Source organism: Toxotes jaculatrix, chromosome 9, assembly GCF_017976425.1.
Source record: "Toxotes jaculatrix isolate fToxJac2 chromosome 9, fToxJac2.pri, whole genome shotgun sequence".
Classification (NCBI taxonomy): domain Eukaryota; kingdom Metazoa; phylum Chordata; class Actinopteri; family Toxotidae; genus Toxotes; species Toxotes jaculatrix.
The window spans coordinates 10,378,663-10,397,079 of NC_054402.1; the positions used below are offsets into that span (position 1 = coordinate 10,378,663).

The window sequence follows — 18,417 nt, forward strand, 5'->3', positions numbered from 1 at the left end:
TAGTACACACACATACACATAGGTTCATGTTTCCAGTAATTACTGTCATTACCAGTTTCCAACTTGTAAATAGTGTTCATGTCAACATCAAAGTCAAAAATATGACTCAGACACGCTCATATTTCTGAAAGCTCTGATATATTCAGCTTAATAAGACATAAGAGAGATGTAGAGCTACAGTATACAGTCACACGCATCCGCACACTGGAACTTTCAGATGATGTGAATGTTTTCCAGTCAAGGAAACTTTCCCATCTCTATCATCCATCCCATATAGCGTTACCGTGGCATTAGCCCAAACCTAATTTTAGCCTTAAAGGGTCACCAAAGTTACAAAACACACAGTTTCCTAATTACCCCTAGCTGTGTCTCACCATGCGGGTAAACTCTGGTTTAACTTGCACAGCATGTGTTTCTAAGATTTCTGCTGTCAACCCAATACCAGGGAGGAAAAATGAGAGTTCACTTGTGCTGCTCACAAATTTGAAACATTAGGTTCAGAAGATTTTACAGCATTTTTTTTTTCCAGAATTAGAGAATCGTGTTAGCATTAACAGCTATAGGATGTCCTCATGCTCATTCTTTAAAACTTTAAGAAAGAAAATCCTCACAAGGAAAGACATACAGCGGCACACAAACACACAACCCCATTTATAATAATAGACATAGCCATGCCTTCACCTTCCCATCCTAAAGCCCTCAGGACATTCGCCACCTACACACCAAGAGATTTACAGTATATTTACATCTGGGAAACAGCTGGCAGCAAAATCACACAGGAAAATTAATTTTCTCTTACATTTTAAACATGGAGACTCATACCCAGTCTGACTGAATATATAGGTCACCAGAACAATCAATTCAAGAGTCAAGAGTATGAATTACAATATTCCTGTAACTGTAGAATAATTTTGTAACTTTAGAGCCAGCAAGGATTTAATTTTCCTCCATATTTTGGCTGGCAGAGAAGTATGACAAAGGAAACACAAGAAAACCACAAATCAACACACCAGCCTCAGTGAATGATTGCCCCACTGGTCGACTGACTGAATGACTGTCAGAGTGAATGACCCTCTGATGGCAGGGGAGGCAGTGTGGGGCTATCGAGACGGGAAAATTACACAATCAGGGAGCAGTGTGGGTGACGAGAGGACACAGGAAGCGATATACTGAGCCAAAAGACAACCAGCCAAATGTAAAACTCATTCAGTTCCTTTCGCATTACTGCTCTCTGTCTTTACTGGCAACAACATCAGGAGCAGGTCTCCAAAGATGACTGAAGTCTCCATCTTTGATTCAGGGCATTAGAGTGACTATCAGCCAATGCTTTTCAGCCAGAATAAACAGTGTGGTACACTTCCCCATGTGCACCAGCTGATCAATGCACTCCTACCGATAACGTGCTCATAAAAATACAGATCAATACTTTTTGTTTTAATCTAGGGTATGTACAGTATGTGCTGCAGTATTTTCCAGACAAGCTTTACTGTTGTCTGTACACATTTGTGCCCTGGAGTACAGCAAAACTAATTGTGGGAGCAATCACAGAGAAGAAAATCCATTCTTCTGTTTGCCTGAGACATTTGAGTTTGAATCTGGTAGCTCAGATTCTAAAAAGAAAACATAAACACAATGTCAGACTGAAAAAATTAAGTGAAACTAAGTGTTGTGCCAATTAAGTCTGATTATCAGGCTAACAATTTCTCAAAGAGTAGTTAAATCCCACAAATTTTGTAAAACCTTTCCCAAGATGCTTTAAAAAGGCTGTTTTGGGTCCATCTACACATCTGCTGTGACTATGATTCTCTCCTTGTTATTTTACCCGTTACAATTTTCCTGTGATTTTTTATACAGGATTTTCTATTTAATTTTTGTTCAAATAAACATACCTCTAAACTAGAGGAGCACTCAAGCACAGATGTTTTGCATTCCAGTGAAACACTGATCTGGCCGAGGTTAACAAGATGGTTTTATCAGCCCTGCTCGCAGAGAGCAGGGTTCAGCAGATACACGAAGAAGAATAATGTGGGTGGGAGAAGAGATGAAGCACTGCCACCACCACAGCGGCACAGAGTCAAAGTGTGTGCATGTGCAACAATTTCCTTTTCCTAACAATTCTCTTCAATGTCCTCCCCCTTTAATCATCTTCCTTTTTCTTTCTCATTCTCTTACCTCCTTCTCTCTTGCTCTCCTTCCTCCAGACTTCAGCTTCACTATAGACTCTTTACAACAGCAGGCCCACACAACATGGACTCAGTTACCTTTGTCTCACTCTCCCTAGTCACGCCTTAACTTTGTCTTTTCCTCTTTATCTTCTCACAAACTCTCCTCAAAGCCACGTCAGCATTCACTTATCCAACCGAACCGAACACTTTAGATGTTTTACATTATGCTTATATTACCTTATCTGGATAAAAATGACATCTCGCTCTGCTATATGTGTATTTTTATCTGGATATGTATAGAATGACAAATAGCTTAAACCTGATCTTCCTCATGCAGTCTCTTACTCCTCAGTTCATCTTCCCCAGATTTTATCCCTCTTTTGCTCTTCCTCCCATTCTCCGCTCTCAGTCTTTCATCTATCTCTGCCCTCTGCCTCCCTCACATCCTTCTGACCTTTAACAGAGAAATCATCAAAGTGATGCCATTTAAACACGACTAAATACAAATTTACAGAACTGCCAGACTAGAAACGCTTAAATAATGACTTAGAATGTGATAATGACACGCCTTTCCACAAATCAATGATAATCAATTTCAGGCCAGAATCCAAACGTGTGGACCTGCCAGTTCTCACAGAGATAACTCCTTCAGCCGCAGGGACACAGACGAGATGACTGACCTTTTACACTAAATAGTGGATGCTTACTTCCATTTTGGCTTGTTAGTGCATAATTGGCCGATGGATATGATTATATAAATTACATGCTGCTGCGGATGTTCATACACAAACTTGTCTGCCCTGGGCATGCGCGTAGGCAGCTGCGGGTGATCGGCCAGTGTTCAGCATTGCAGGAGTGGGTGAGAAAATGTCATAAAGCTTCAATTGAACTTTAATGACAGATCACAGGCAGGGAAAAGAGATGTGCTGTCACCGCTTATGCCGCGGCTTTTCCCACCCCCAGTCTCTTCTCCTTCTTACCCTGTGGAATATATTTCAAGCCCCTCACTCCGTAACTCGCTGACCATGAAGGATTATGACAGCACCAAGGCGACACTAACACAATTACAGTGTAGATATGGGGGAAATGTAACAGAGACTGAGAGGGATGTCAAGGAATGGCAGGATGTGCAGAAAAAGAATCATAGCGGTAGAGATGAAAGAGCTGTAGGACAGGAAGAGCAAAGAAAAGACAAGAAATAATAAGCCAAAAAATATCATAAAACAAAGGTAGAGAGAGGCAGAGATACTATATATATATAACCTGCTGAGAAATTTCTCATTTAATTGATGAATTTCTGGTCTTCATTGTTTACTTTAGAGGCCCTGTTATTTGAAAGTGCCTGTTTAGCCTCAAGCCAGCAAGATTTAGCCTATTATTATTCTGCAAGGTTATCACCAAACAAAGACAGACAGAGCTTCTTCAGGCCTAACGAGGTCAATGACAGTACATTTGGTCCTAAATTATGTTTAAAGGTCTTAATCTCCAACAAGAATCTGTGATAAAAGGCATTATCTATGCTTCTACAGTATCACTCTGCTGCCATCAATTAGGAGCTGATGTGAAAGGGGAGGTCGCAGCATCACAAATTCAATTTTAGCAGCAGTAACAAAGATGACCGGAGGCTAATTTTCCCACAACAGATGGGTAAGGTTTGATTACAGAATCGTCTTTACTTATTATTAGGATCTCCATTAGCTTCAGGAGCTGCAACTCTTTATGAGAAGTAAAGAAGCAACATTATTTGGCCAAGCAGACGACACCACAAAACCAATCAGCAGTACAGCATTATTAAAAAATGACACTGATATCACAACACTTTAATTTGCAGGAAATCTCTGAGGCAGGAATTAATCTAAAAAGAAGCTACCTATAATGAATATGAGTGTTTAGTTCATGTTTTCCTGGTATGGATTAGGTTGGTGTACTACATAACGGTTCAATGGACCATCCATTCAAACTTTTCAAAAATAACTATTAGCAGCCAACCAATACTGGATATCATTGCAACAGTCACCTCATTTACAAAGACAGACAAGTCCCTGGTGAAATGCCAGATCAGTCACACTCATTTCATGGCTCATTAATGCAATTATGCAGCCTCTATGTGTTGATGAATAATGTGCTTGTGAGTGTGTATGTGTGCGCCTTTCTCATGGTTAATAGTGACAATACAGGATGACGACGATGCATTTTACTGCTACTTTATTCCCCCAACCACTGATTTAAAAGATAAAGGCTCATCTGTGGATCAGAACCAGAGAGCAGCTGGTTTGTCCGCTACAGATCTGAGAGTTGACAGAGGCCTGAAGCTTTGAAAGGGGGACAAATAAAACCTCTGACCCTGTAGAATCGGCGTTCAGGTCAACAGCAAGCAAAATGGCTCTTTATTCTCGTGGTTGTTTGTGTCACAGAGGAAGTGTCAACAACCAAGATCAGGTCAAGAACAGAAGAAAAAGAGGTAAAGATGTTGAGGAAAGCAGAATAAAGGGAGAGGGAATGTGAGCAGAGAAAAAAAGAGGAGGATAATGAAAAGAAAAGGACAGAGTCAAAGACACACATGGCCTGAGTCCTCGCTCCACATCCATACTATTAGTTAATGTGTCACTCTAACGCCAAGTAGGCAGTGACAGTGAGTACCCCCACCACACACACGCGCACACACACGCACACGCACGCACACAAACACACACAAACACACAAATCTGCCTGAACCAATACTAACACTGACTAACAAGGCTGCACATAGAAGACAGGAGGGAGAAAGGAGAGGAAAAATGTAGGGGAGGACAGGAAGCCATCTGATAAATCACTGATAGGAAAAGAGCAAAGAGCAATAATGGAGGAACTTAGCATTACAGAGAGGATGAAAGAAAAGACAGGGTTATTATTAAAGAGACGGAGATGGGAAAAGAGGCAGATATGGTCAATCAAACGACGAGACAGACGAAAAAAAGACGGCGCTGATAAAATGTCAGGGAAAAAATGAGGAGATATGAAGGCAAAATGACCTGTTACAGGTGCAGCATTCATAATGCCTGCCTAAATAAATAACTCACTGCTGCAAAATGATAAACAATCACATCTGATTGATAACAGTCCCTGTGGTGTGTGAAATGTGTAATAACCTCATCAGTTTATTTCCCCTTAGGTTTCGGAGCTTGAAGGAGGCTGACACACGCATCATATCTGAGCCATCTGTCACAAAATCACTGCTGGGCCAACTGGGAATGATGGGACGAGGTGAGAGGAGGGGAGAGGCTATATGACCATTTCAGTTATTGAGAGTGGCAGTTTTAGGCAGCAGGCTAATGAGCTACTGGAAGAACAGAGATGTGGGCAGGTGTTGAGCTCATAAAGTAGCTTTATGTGCATATGGGCAATGTTGGAGCAGAACCTGCACCCTCGCACAAATATGAGCAAAACTCAATTTCCTGCCAAAATGACACACAAGCACATGGGTGAGTAAACTTGCAGCATGATGCTACAAAAACACATGAAAAGACACAGCAGCAGTGAAATCTATAAAGCTCAGTTCCCTGCTTTTTGCTGCTCCCATGTTTGGTTTAAATGTGAAAATGAATGCTTTCGCCCATTTAAGCAACTGGCAGAAAGTAGCACAAAACAAATGTTTTCACATTAAAAGAAAAAAAAATTGTCCAAAAAAAAGTCCAAAATAACAATAGTAATAATAATACCAACATTTAAGTGAGAGAACAAGTTTTCCAAACTGAAATGATAAAAACTATTAACAATTCCAAACCTAACAAATATGGATCATATGTTGGTCACGATCCACAATAACTTAGAGTCATTAACAAATTCAGTTTTTCCTCTATCAGTGATATTCACAGAGTTACAGCGGGCTGCAGTCTCAGTTTTTAGGGCCACAGCAAACTCTGGGCTCATGCTAAATGATCCCAGAAACAGATTTTACGTTTGGGAGTTTGAGGTGTCAGAATCTGTATCGGGGGGAAAAGTTGCACTGGTACATTCCTAATTAAAATCTAACAATCATGTCAAGAAAGCCATGGCACTTTGTTCAGATAAAGAATGTTCGTGTAAACTTTGACTTGTCTTGCCTTCACATACAATTAATGTGAAAAGCCCAAACCACATTATCCACCTGTTATAATTCTGTGCTGTAGACAGCTGTCTGGATGCAGCCTATCGAGAGCTGTAAAGTCAATTTAATAGGTGAACTCTCTGATTTTATTATAGCCGCCATTGGAATCCCCCTTTTTTCTCCAGCTTAATGTTAATGACTTGCAACCCAACTGTGAACATCAACAATGAGCTGGGAGATATATGGGCCTTATTGTTTTTCTGGATTGGATTGTTTTTCTACTTTGAATGTGTCAAATAGATACAATAGACAGTGGACATTTGGTTGTTTAGCTGTAACATGATTCAGCTCTCCAAAGTCCATCAATCCATCCATTTCTAACCACTTCTGTGCTGCATGATAAGGAACATAGCTCTGTCATCCTTCTCCCCCAGCCACAACCCTTCAGCTACTCCTGAGGGATCCCAACACATTCCCAGGTATTCCTGAGACTGGCTGGGCCACATGAATGCGGAAAAAAGGTCTTTGAACTGCTTTTAGTTTGGCCCCTCACAAGGGACCACTTTGCCTTGGGAGATCCTACCAGGAGCTGTTTCCTTGGCAACATAAGGCACTAAATCCCCACCACAGCAAGGAGACAACTCTTTGAGAGGCTCAAATCTCATTCAAAACAACTAAAACTATACAACGAAGACAGAAAATGAAGCACCAACTCTGCAACTGCACAGTTTCTTGCCACAAATTTATTCAAAACCCGGTTTTAAAAATAATGACAATATTTCCAGAACAGCAAGGGTATGTGGAGGCAGCCAGACTGGGGTTGTGCAATCAAATGTAGGGTTCAAGATGATGTCTCAGACTAGTAGAGAACTATCAGTCATGTATATGGACTTTTTAAAATGATCTGTTTGAAGCTGATCGATCAACGGCCAAAGCAATGAGCAAAGTAAGGTGTGGTATGTGTTGCCATGATAGCTGCAGGTTCTTCAGGTGTTGTGTGATAAAACCAAATCAATAATAACACCTTAATCAGTGACAGTGACTGTTTGTAATAGTCTTTGCAGCCCTAGTCCATTGCAAACTCGTTCAGAGCTGTAATACAACTGCACATTCATCCTACACTGAGCGCTGTACAGACCCAGTGACACATGTCCATGAGATTCAAGAAGCTGCATTAACTTGAGGCTGCAAATGGAAAACAATAAATATCTAGTGCTGATGGGAAATAATCATCTGTGACTTGCAATTTACTTCAATTTTATTTGGTCCAGATTGCCTGAAATTGGTCTGGCTGGAGCCGCTCCAGCTGCCATTTCTCAAACATGAAAGATATGATCAAAAATAATAAAAGAAAATAGAATCAGCAGCTGACATGTAATTTCTGTTCAACCCCAAATGGTTGGGCTGAATGTTGGCTGAGGTTTCTCGCTGAAGCTGGTGAGGAAGATTTAGGCTATTTCTCTGTCTCTCTTGACAACTGCATCCTTGCAGCACTGTGAGGAGGCAGCATGGCAGGCTGGAGACACGCCTCTCCTGAACACATACACACATGTACACACACACACACACACACACACAATTGGCAGGGCTGGGTTGTTTCCCTGGAGGCCAATTCATAGCTGGATCTTCACTGAAAACTGAGGAGCCGTAAATTGTTTCCCCTCTCTGTCCTCAGCTTAACTGCCAATTACCCGGATCAGACCATGGCCACTTTACCACCACCACCACCACACACAGGCACACATACACACATGCACATATACAAGAGCCTATATTAAGCTCAAAATCAGCATTCCTATGGAGGATAATACTCAATTACTCCTCCTCCTGTGTCAAGCCAAAAACCCAATCAGTCAAACTCAACCACAACAATTATAACTAGTTAAAAAAAAAAAAGGTAAAATCCAAAGATCTGAAGTCTTCATTTTTATGATTAATTTCTGATTAATTTAAAATGAAATGAAATTAATTAAAAATACATTAAAAACTGAAACACGGCTTTTAGAAATGGACAAAGCATTGTGCTCGGTGTGGGTGGTTAAAGGGGTTTTTTTTGTTTTGTTTTATAAGACCGCATGTGATGCGCAGAGAGCGGACATTTAACAGATGAAATGGGCGAGCTGGGACCAATTTCCCACTCCAATCACACACCCGGAGTTCAGGCCAGATCGATCAAACCACACACACATATACACGCCCCAATTCATTCACCGATGACATATTTCCACCAAGGCTACACAATTTCCTATCTAACTTTGTCCGGATAAATTCTGACAGATTACAGAAAATACTGTAATTTAACAGTGCTAACTAACTGAATGCCCCAACACAATTAGATTAAATACCATCAAGAACAAAGTCCTATAACTCCGTCTTGGGTCCCACAGACATCCTTCAATAACCTATTAATTGCCCCAGGAATATAAGCAGGATCTGATCGGTCTGGTTATTCGTCGGGAGACTGAGCAGAAAATGACTTTTACTTTGATTAAACATCTGAAATCACTGATCTCCGCTGGGTTTTTATCCCGCTCTACACACACAGCAAATCCAGGGAGCAAAATGCGCCTGTCGCCAGTATTAAAACACAAAATTTCCGCCTCCATCAGACCCCCGAGAGTCACAACTGTTGCTCAATCAGCGCACACAGCTCTGTGGATCCGTGCTTACTGAATGCGCTTTAATAACATCTAAGAGCGAATTCAGAAAGCATCGATTCTCAGCACAGGTGGACACTGACTATTCAAAAGAATCAAACAGCAACTTACATGTCTAAGTTCTTGCATGCGGTCCTTCATGGTTCCCTATTTCGCCGGTAAATCACTGTTATTCCTCCAGTTCCCGTTGTCTTCTGGATGTGTGTGGTGATGGAGCGGCGGGGCGGAGACCGACAGGATGATGCGAGACCGACCGATGCGAGGAGGCGCGTCTGGCGGCTGCGAGAGGCGGTGATTTTTCCCCCCCTTTGGTTTGGGTGGTGGGACCACTTTACAGAGCCGGGTGACGCGCACGAAAGGTGAGGCGAGGCCTTCCGCCGTTAACCCATTACACACCCGCAACTTCCGCACTAATTGACCTTTTTCTAACGTAAGTTTTTAATCCTTTATTATGATTTTTTTTACAAGTTTCTTTTAATTCCGTTAACCTCAGTGTAACACAGTAAAGGCTAGATGAGAAGTGAGCAGCCCAGACAGGCAGGCTGAGGCTGAAATTGTGCTGGATTTGGTTATTGATTGAGCAGGTTCTCAGATAACGCCCAACTGGTTCGTATTGTGCCAAAGCGCACAGCGACCTCTGTCGGAAACGTGAGGTGCAGAAGCAAGAAACACAAATTATTCTGAAAATCTTCTGCAAAAAACAGGATTTTAGACTTAAAATTGCAAATACACAAGTGTGCCTTTGACATTTTTCTTACATTTACAGCTCTACATATAAGAATAGATTTAGGTTCCTGTAGTTTGACCTTATTAACAGCCCACATGTCCTCATTATGTTAAAGGTGGTAATGTGTGAGGGCTATATAAACCATCAGTCACACAAAAAATTGTACAGTAATATAGGCACTTACACCAATAATCAATTACGCTGAAAAATCTACATATTGCTGCTCCGCTTTTTGTAATCTTCATTAATTTAATGAACGGCCAGTTTGTTCTGGGACATCATACACAATTACAGTATTTCATGTTACAAACCCCCCTCTACAGAGCAGTTTTTGTAACTTAAGACTGTGAGACAGTGAAGTTTGCATACAAGTTGTTCAATTTCTTCTACATTTTGGTCTAAAAAAAAAAAAAAAAAATCAGCAAATTCATAAAAAAGCCTATATTATTGTAGTTTTAATTGAGAAAATATTGCAGATAAAACAATAAACAGCTGATCAGAAATGGAGGATGATATTTCACAATTTACAAAAATTGTTGTGCGTGAACGTGGAGAGCGCAGTCTTACCACCATGTGTGAGAAACAATTTCCCAAACACTTAACCAAATATAAAACTGATTGGCTGTAGTAGCATTTCACTCTTACATTTCGCTCTCTGTTATCCACTTGAATTAAAGAGTTGAGAAATTAACCGAGTCCAAACACTCTGGAGCTCCAGAGGTGGCTGTGTGCGAGGGGAGGGGGGTTGTGGCACAGACAAGAGGCTAAAGAAGGAACAGCTGCATGAGTCACAGCTAGAAATGAGGTCTTCTCTGACGTCCAGTGTATTTTGTGTCAGCTCGAACCTCCCTGCAGGCCAACAAACACATGGCAAAGAGAGAGAGTAGGCATTGGCGAGCATTACAAAACACAACATACCAGAGGTGATTCAGTTAAAGCTAAACCTAGGCATACTGAATTATTTAGAAAATGAGTATTTCAGCTCAAGATACTAAATAAATCCATTTATTTGTCCTGTAAGAGTTTAAAAACACAGCTGTGTACATACCGTCCCTGTCTTCTCCTCCTCTCCTTCTTCTCCAATATCCAGTCTCGTCCCTTCTTCGCCGACTTGCCCTTCATGTTTTTGAACCGGCATCTTCACAAAGACAAAGTGTTTCAGTCTCTTTGTGTAACCATGAGGAAAGACTTGACGGTCACTATGTGAAAGGGAGGAAAACCTGCCTGACGGTGGTTTTAAGTCAGACAGGACAACAACCCTTTTTTAGATTTCTCTCGGTCTTTTGGCTTCATTAAGACAGGTATGACTGGACCTGAACTTATCAACGCCAAGACCTGATTACTCTCCTAATGACAAGTAATGTTTTTAAATGGTTGCTATAATGAAAGCATAACAACCAAGCAAATCCTGAAATCAGAGAAGAGGAAAGGAGCAAATATAAACATTAATACAACTGTTTATAAGTAACATTATTCACATAATTCAGTTATTCAGCAATGATTGCTGCTAATACAGCAGTGTGGCAATGTTACACAATGACAGAAATCATATTATTTTTGTGATTATTTTCATTTCAGCAGTCAAAAATGAGTCAGTCAGCAGATACAAATAAGTAACAAAAATATTTAATTTCAGACTTGTGAGCAGTTTAATGAACTATCACAATAATCTGATTACTTAGAGTAACCAGGGTATTTCCTCCATGGAAACACAGCCAGTGTCTGCCTACTGTGTGACGCTCTTTACCTTTGTCCTGAATACTGGACCTGGTTTGAAACAGCTTTGTCTGAAGTCTCTGATCCTAATCCCTGACGTGAACAGGAAGAGAGCAGAGTTATCATAGTGTAGGTAAAACAAATCAAACAATGCACAATATTCGAAAATGCTAACTTCTTTGTTTCTTACTTTGGGAAGGACTCCTACTACTCCAGCAAAAAGACACAAGAAGAACCTGGAAATAAACACAATGTGTGTGTGAGAGAGAGAGAAGGGGTAAAACAGGCAGACCATTTTAATGTGTAGTAATTCATCACAAGGCTAATGTGACGGTTGAGTCAATATGAGATGTTTTCCCTGTTCTAATTAATGTTGTGTTGCGAGTACACTGGTACTAATTTCACAGGCTATTAAGAAGGAATCAATTGCAGATGGCTGCAGCTCAACATGTCAAAATAAAAGCCCTGCTTCTGACAGGTTACTGACTTTTTAGCCTTGCTGCTGTTGGGGTAATCCACCACCATGCCTCCACTGAAACCTGCCCTCATGGCCTGCGTCGTGATCAGCTCAAGCTTTAGACAGGGAAAAAGGAGACTGGAGGTAAGTACAGGAATCTGGAGAAAACTTTAGCTTTTACATCCACAGTGGGTTTTTTTTTCACCTGCTCTGAGTTCTCTGGATAAAGCTGGAAAACTGCACGTGAGCCTCTTGACTGAAAGACAAAGAGCAAGGAAAGTAAGTAAACTGTAAAATATCTGTTTAAATTTTTGACAAAGAACTCAACAGGAGAGTTAAAAGCTTACCAGAGAAGAGTAGAGACTACTAAAGAACGTATAGAGTCTCTTTGGAGGACTGTGTGTCCTCTTGTCGGCATTACACAGCCACTGCAGGGCAGAAATACTGACAGGAAGCACAGCATAAATGAAAAACTGACTCAGAAATGATTCCAAATTAATTCAGGAAAAATCCTTGTTTCTCTGTTTGTTTGGTTTTTTTTTTTAAACATAATCTTTGTTTTTCACCTGATGCAACCGTCAAAGGTCCCGGGTCGGAAAGGCATCCCCTGGCCCATGTCCCCCAGTAAAAGGTCTCCTTCTACTTCTCTGTCCAGTGCAACATCTGTCACAGGAGGACGTTTACATTTAATCAGTGTTTCAACAATTTTTCCTTTTAAGCTAAATTTATAATTGCACAATTGAACAAACTCTTAAAAAATAAATGAGCAACTGTTTTGTTATTGTGTGCAACAACACTTTAGAGAGATAAGATAGAAAGCTCTGCTTTAATCAAATCAAATTTAAACAAGTTTTACTCTTTGTATTCACCCAATTTAAATGTCAAACTTTTAATACCTTAGTGTCTTTAACATCAGTCATCCCATTGATGTTTCCACCGTGTTGACATGAAGGTTTTTGAGAAATCATCATTAATGATATCAATATGACAACAGAGCAGGTGGAGATACTACTTGTTCAGTTTTTCTTAGTCTAACCATATTAGAGTTATGTAATATAATTTTTGAGCTAACTTTAAAGACCATTTAAACTCAATCACCAAAATCTCAGATTATATTTATTATAATATCGATAATATATTGATATATCACCCAGCTCTGTTTTCTTTGTTTAGATGTAACAGTGTCAAACTAACCCAGCATTGCGGTGCTGATGTCGACTCCCACCCAGTAGTGTCCCTCCTCTGACAGGTAGTCTCCACTGAGACCAGAGCCACACCTGAAAGACAGAGAGGACAGACAATCACTTCAGTCCTTCACATCACTGTGTTATTCTGGATCTTATGAGGTGATGTGTTAAAACTTAAAACGTAAAAAAAAAAGGGTCTCACTGGTGACATTCTGATGAAACGATTCTCAAATACCAGGTGTTTACCATCATCACTTCAAACAGTCATCAGCCAACAGGAAAACCACCACTGCCCTATTATTGTGACCTTACATCAGACGACCTCAAACTCCAAGTTTCTGTCATGTTGCTATCGTTCTGGTACGTGGAAAACCACTGTATTAGGAGAGGTTCTTTTTGAAACAGTTAATTAAAGTAGAAAGAGAACGACAGGGTATGTGTTATCCAGAACTTCCCACCAGTGAAACACAGTCAGCGTCACTCACCCCACATCCAGCAGGAAGCATGGCTGTCCCTCTGGCAGGTTCAAAAGCTCCACAGCTCTCTCTGACATCTGGGTCTGGATCTCAATCATTCGAGAGCTGTGAAGCAAAGCACAAACGTTTTACTTGACACATTCTCACATGAAGAAATTAAACCTTTATACATGGCAAACTGCAGATTTGATGTTGGATTTAGTCATTTCTCTTCAACTATCGCTCTACAGCAAGTCAGCAGAATCAAGCAAGGAATCCAGTACAAAATACGTTTTTTTTTTTAATCTAAAGAGTAAATCCAAACCATCCAAAGTCAATTATACACAATTTCCCTCTCGAGGAGACAAAATAGTCCCCACAATAGTTGCCAAATGATCTTGCACTTGTAAGTGCTTCTACTCCACTGCCACTCAGAGGCAAATAATGTACTTTTACTCCACTATCTTTATTTAAAAGTATACAATCCTATAATATAATATACATTATTCTGAAATAGCTCATTCTGCATAACGAATCTTTTTACTTCTGTAACATACTATTTTTAAACTGTGATCTGAGTTACACCTCAACCACTGACACACACACACAAACATAACAGAACATTTTAAGATCCAGACTCACTTCTGAGAGTATTTCTTTGCCTCCTCTTCATTGTAGAACTGCAGATGTGAGAGCACACAGTTAAAACTCCAGCACACCGCTCAGTAACACTGCTGCTAACTTGAGACAAACATTAAACTCGCTGTTTAAACCATAGTTAAAGGTCGTTTAACATCCAAAAATACTCCAGCTGAAGCAAAGCGTTAGCCTAGCATTTACGAAAACACAATAAACCGAGCGACTCACCACATCTGGAGGAGCTGTGTGTTCAGGCCGTCGACAGCTGGATGCCATGGTCTTTCCTGTGCCTGTGTCGATATATGAAGATGGATAATTAATTTGTAATATCGGGTTATAAACCAGCTAAATGTTGTGGCAGCTGCATAGAGCCCACACGTGAAGCTTCTCCTTCGTCGAGCTTAATAAAAGCATCCAACGTCGGAAACACGATTATATCGCCCCCTACTGTGCATCTATTAAACTACATACTGCCACTACTAATGATTTTTTTAAATTTTAATCACTTTATTGATCCCTCCTGGGGAAATTACTCTCTGCATTTTACCCACACCAAGTGGGTATTATTAATAATAATTTATACAGCACTTTGCAAAGCTCGAGTTACAAAGTGCTTCAAACGGGGCAACAACATTAATGAGTCGCTATCACAATAAAAGGATAAGACCAATTCCAGAGGTGCTTGATAAAATAAAATTATAATAAAAGTTAAAAGGGTAAAAATTGATACAAAGTTACGTAAGTAAAATATGTTATATGTTTTAAAGAGGATCTGAGATATCTCTTATATAGTCTTGCCGCATTTTTTGGAGTAACCTTTAGATGTCTGCATTTCTGCTTAAATTTCCAATTCCAATTTCCATCTATATAATCTTTCCCAGAAGGTTTGGCTTACATCCTAAATGAATGAATGAATAAAATGTCCTCGAGTTTCATGGCCGTTATTGTACAATGTAAAATAACCTAATTCTTTAAAACTGTATGTTAAACCACTTTAAAGTAAATAAATACTTGAAAAAAGTGACACTTTGTTTGTTTGTCGTTGATTCATTTTCCAGCGTAGCTAAACATTCACTTCTTTTTATATTTTCAAAACGCATTTGTCATTTTTATTTAAGAGCTTAATTTAGAGCAATGTTACATAACATGGGTGACATGGCAACAACAAGCAGACACGGAATTCATCGTTTAAAGAGTAATATATAATATATATAAATAGTAAAAATTTAAATATTCAAAGGTCATACACATTAAGAAACAAAATATCCTTAAGTAAATAACTGTAAATAATCTTGTTTTATTTGTTATCCAATATTCAAAACGATACCTTTGTCCCGCACAATCATTGGTCGACTGTAAGTACTTCCTGTAAACATCGACTCTTACTGGTTGCTCGTTGTGTGACGCTGCCGGATGATGCATCTGTTTTCCGGTCTTGTCACCGGTCCTCTTCTCGGTAAAATGGCAGAGGTCGGTCAGAGGCTGGGAAGCGGAGTTTACCGACTGTCCGGTCTCCGGAGCAGCCAGAGTCGACCGGTGTGCACCGGAGAAAGTCCCGGATCTCTTCTGGTGACCTGCACCTTCATTGACAGCCGGGTTAGAGAGGAATCAGCCCGGGATCAAGGTGAGGTTCAGCGAGGGTCAGGAAAAAGAGCAACACAACGCAAATCAGAGAAACTTTCCAGAGTCAGAAAAAGTAAACGTCAACATGAAAATGGGAGTTTGCTTTGTGCCACATCTTTGGAGCTGGACTCGTCCCGTTTTCCCGGGTTTATTCAAACAAGAGAGAGCGTGCAAGCTCAGAGAACAGCCCTGTACCTCTCTGCAAGACTACAGCCACTCCTCAAGGAGAAGCTGCTGCCTTGCAGGATGACATCCTGGACCAGAGCAGCCGTTTCCATCCACCCTGACACCTTCGGGTCCGCTCAACAGCTTAGAGCTCTCTGCACTGTCATCTTTGTTCTGGCTGAGCAGGGACCAGAGAGACCAGAGAGACTGAGACGTCTGAAACTACACCCTGATGCATCTACGGCAACTAGGAACTACAGCTGGAGGAGTGACAGGACTTCAAAAGATGCTCCTCTGCTGTACAGAAGCAGGACGGCCTATTACGACATCCTCAAAGTGTCCCCCGGTGCCACACAGTCCCAGATCAAGACGGCCTACTACAAGCAGTCTTTTATTTACCACCCTGACAAGAATCCAGGGAACAAAGAGGCCACCCAGCGCTTCTCTGAGATCAGCGAGGCTTATACTGTGCTGGGCAACATCAACCTGAGGAGGAAGTACGATCGGGGCATCCTGAACCAGTCCGACGTGCAAAGCGCAGGGAGACCGTCCTCCAAACAGGCGGCGGGCAGATCCACAGGCTCCCCACAGCAGCAGCGGCAGCATCAACAGAGAGCCAGACGGTTCTCCCAAGCTGGCGGGAAGCCCATGTTTGATTTTGATGCCTTTTATCAGGCTCACTACGGGGAGCAGCTGCAGAGAGAGAGGGAAATGAAAGCCAGGAAGGAGCAAATACAGGAGAAGCAGAGGCAGAGTATGAACAGGTGGAGGCACGGGAAAGGGCTGGAGATGACTGTGATGATGCTGCTGGCCGTGGCGGGGCTGATATTTATGAATGTCAGCAAACCCTGAAATAGAAGCAGCTACCGGACGTGTCCCTATGGGGTTACATGTTACGACTCTCAGGGGGGAGGTAATGGAGAGGGTGGGGTTGCTACCTCAGACTGTTTTGCATGTGTTGCACAGTTTCTGGCAGTTAAAGAGGATTGTTTTTTTTTAGTGTTTTGCAGGAGTAGGTTGGCTTTCTGAAGCAGCAGTTTGGCTTTTCATTCATAAAATATATCCACACATAATGATTGTGTTAAAGGACAGGCTCACAATTTTTCAAGTCTGTCCTGAAACAAAACTCATGAGAACACTGAAGCAGGTTTTGCATACTGTTATCATTCCTCCTGTTCACACTGGTCACTAAGAGATCCTCTTCTAATGGGCTTTCAAAATCCCATCTGTGCTAAAATGTGTGTATGTTTATTTGCAGCTAATATGAGTCTTCAGCAGTCTGTGTTAGACTAATCAAGTGGATATCTTCCAAAGATGCATCCTTTTTTTTTTATACACAGCTCACTCTTTTTGTTGCTATATCTCCACTCCAGCTCAATGTGGAAACAACAAGTACAACAAATACTGTATCTTTAGAAGTTATTCCACTTGATCTGTTCAGCACATATCACTGTCAGATAAACTCTGGAATATATTTTTATGCAGGATAAAGACTGTAGATTTTGTTCCCAGTCACTTACATAGCATATAATCTAAATAAAACATAAACAAGCTTTACTCACATATACTCTTACCATGAAAGGAGTGATGGATAAAAAGAACAGTGACTTAAAGAAGACACTGGAAATCGACACAGCAACGTGTGGAACTGTTTATTCCTACAGTGATTTGAGCAAGTAGCTCTTTCAGGAATCTCAAGAGCACCCAGTGAATGGGTGATAAATCATATTTCACATTTCTTGGCTTTTTTGATTATTATAAAACTGGTAAATACTTACTTGCCCAGAGGTGGCAACCTCTGCAGGACAAAAACTGTTTTCTGCAGCTTAAATTGATTTTTTTTTTCTGTCCACCCAGATTCTGCACAAGGATGGAACAATTTTTCAACTTTAAATGCTGAACAACGCACAATTCCTCCATACTTCTCTATAAACTGTTTCTGTAATATAGAGAATTACTCTGAAGTATAGAAGTAAAACATAATTTGCTGTTGGTAAATGTACACGCATTGATTAAGTGTGTATACATGTATGTAATGTACATACAGGATGCCACGTCATGTTCGAAATGTTATTAAATTTTTTAAAAATGTTTCTTTTGTGTAAGGGAAACTGTATTTGATCAAATATAATAAAACTGATTTATTTTTCTTTGTTTTAGTTTAGTTTTATTTATCAGTGATCACATCACCCAGCATTTCTTTTTTTCTGCAGCATTACAAGAGCTGGCCTCTAGAGGGCACCTGTACACATCAAAATGATCTGTGGGTCAGAGCTGGAGGCCTGAGGGGCTGAGTTTTAACTTTGTGTGATGCTGAGGCACTTTCTGAGTGTCCCTTACTGTTGTTGACAGTACGTCTGTTGATTTCATTCAGTTCCCCTAAAAATGCAGTAAATTAGAAACATGAAACCGGGTCAGTGTCTGGGACGTTGTTATTAGTCTTTAAACTGACCAACAAGTCAAACACTTTAAACTATGATCATAATTATGAACGCATTTTGAGAAGAGACATTTTTATCTCTACAGAGCGATGATTATGCTTGTAAGACTAAATCTCTCG

General features: G+C 40.6%; 3 protein-coding genes across 5 annotated transcripts in view; 1 reads left to right on the forward strand and 2 right to left on the reverse strand.

Moving 5' to 3' along the window:
- stx1a (syntaxin 1A (brain)) overlaps positions 1-9,373 on the reverse strand; it is a 50,319-nt gene extending 40,946 nt beyond the window's left edge. For all 3 annotated transcript variants that reach the window (XR_005894561.1, XM_041045751.1, XM_041045752.1), the window contains exon 1: positions 9,000-9,373. Coding sequence is in view for 2 of the 3 variants with exons in the window: in XM_041045751.1 (XP_040901685.1) it covers positions 9,000-9,029 (30 nt within the window). In the remaining variant the exon portion in view is untranslated. The remainder of the gene's footprint in view (positions 1-8,999) is intronic.
- Positions 9,374-9,414: 41 nt separating this feature from the next.
- Positions 9,415-14,461, reverse strand: bud23 (BUD23 rRNA methyltransferase and ribosome maturation factor). Its single transcript, XM_041045753.1, has 12 exons — positions 14,298-14,461; positions 14,073-14,110; positions 13,461-13,556; positions 12,983-13,065; positions 12,355-12,451; positions 12,136-12,232; positions 11,994-12,044; positions 11,819-11,904; positions 11,522-11,567; positions 11,363-11,424; positions 10,664-10,753; positions 9,415-10,464 (listed from the first exon to the last, which is right to left on the reverse strand). Exons 1-12 carry the CDS (start codon positions 14,343-14,345, stop codon positions 10,410-10,412), a joined length of 849 nt encoding a protein of 282 aa, XP_040901687.1. The 5' UTR covers positions 14,346-14,461; the 3' UTR covers positions 9,415-10,409.
- Positions 14,462-15,513: 1,052 nt separating this feature from the next.
- On the forward strand, positions 15,514-17,972 carry dnajc30b (DnaJ (Hsp40) homolog, subfamily C, member 30b). Its single transcript, XM_041045556.1, has 2 exons — positions 15,514-16,770; positions 17,715-17,972. The coding sequence occupies exon 1, from the start codon at positions 15,531-15,533 to the stop codon at positions 16,707-16,709; it is 1,179 nt and encodes a 392-aa protein (XP_040901490.1). The 5' UTR covers positions 15,514-15,530; the 3' UTR covers positions 16,710-16,770; positions 17,715-17,972.
- Positions 17,973-18,417: the final 445 nt, after the last annotated feature.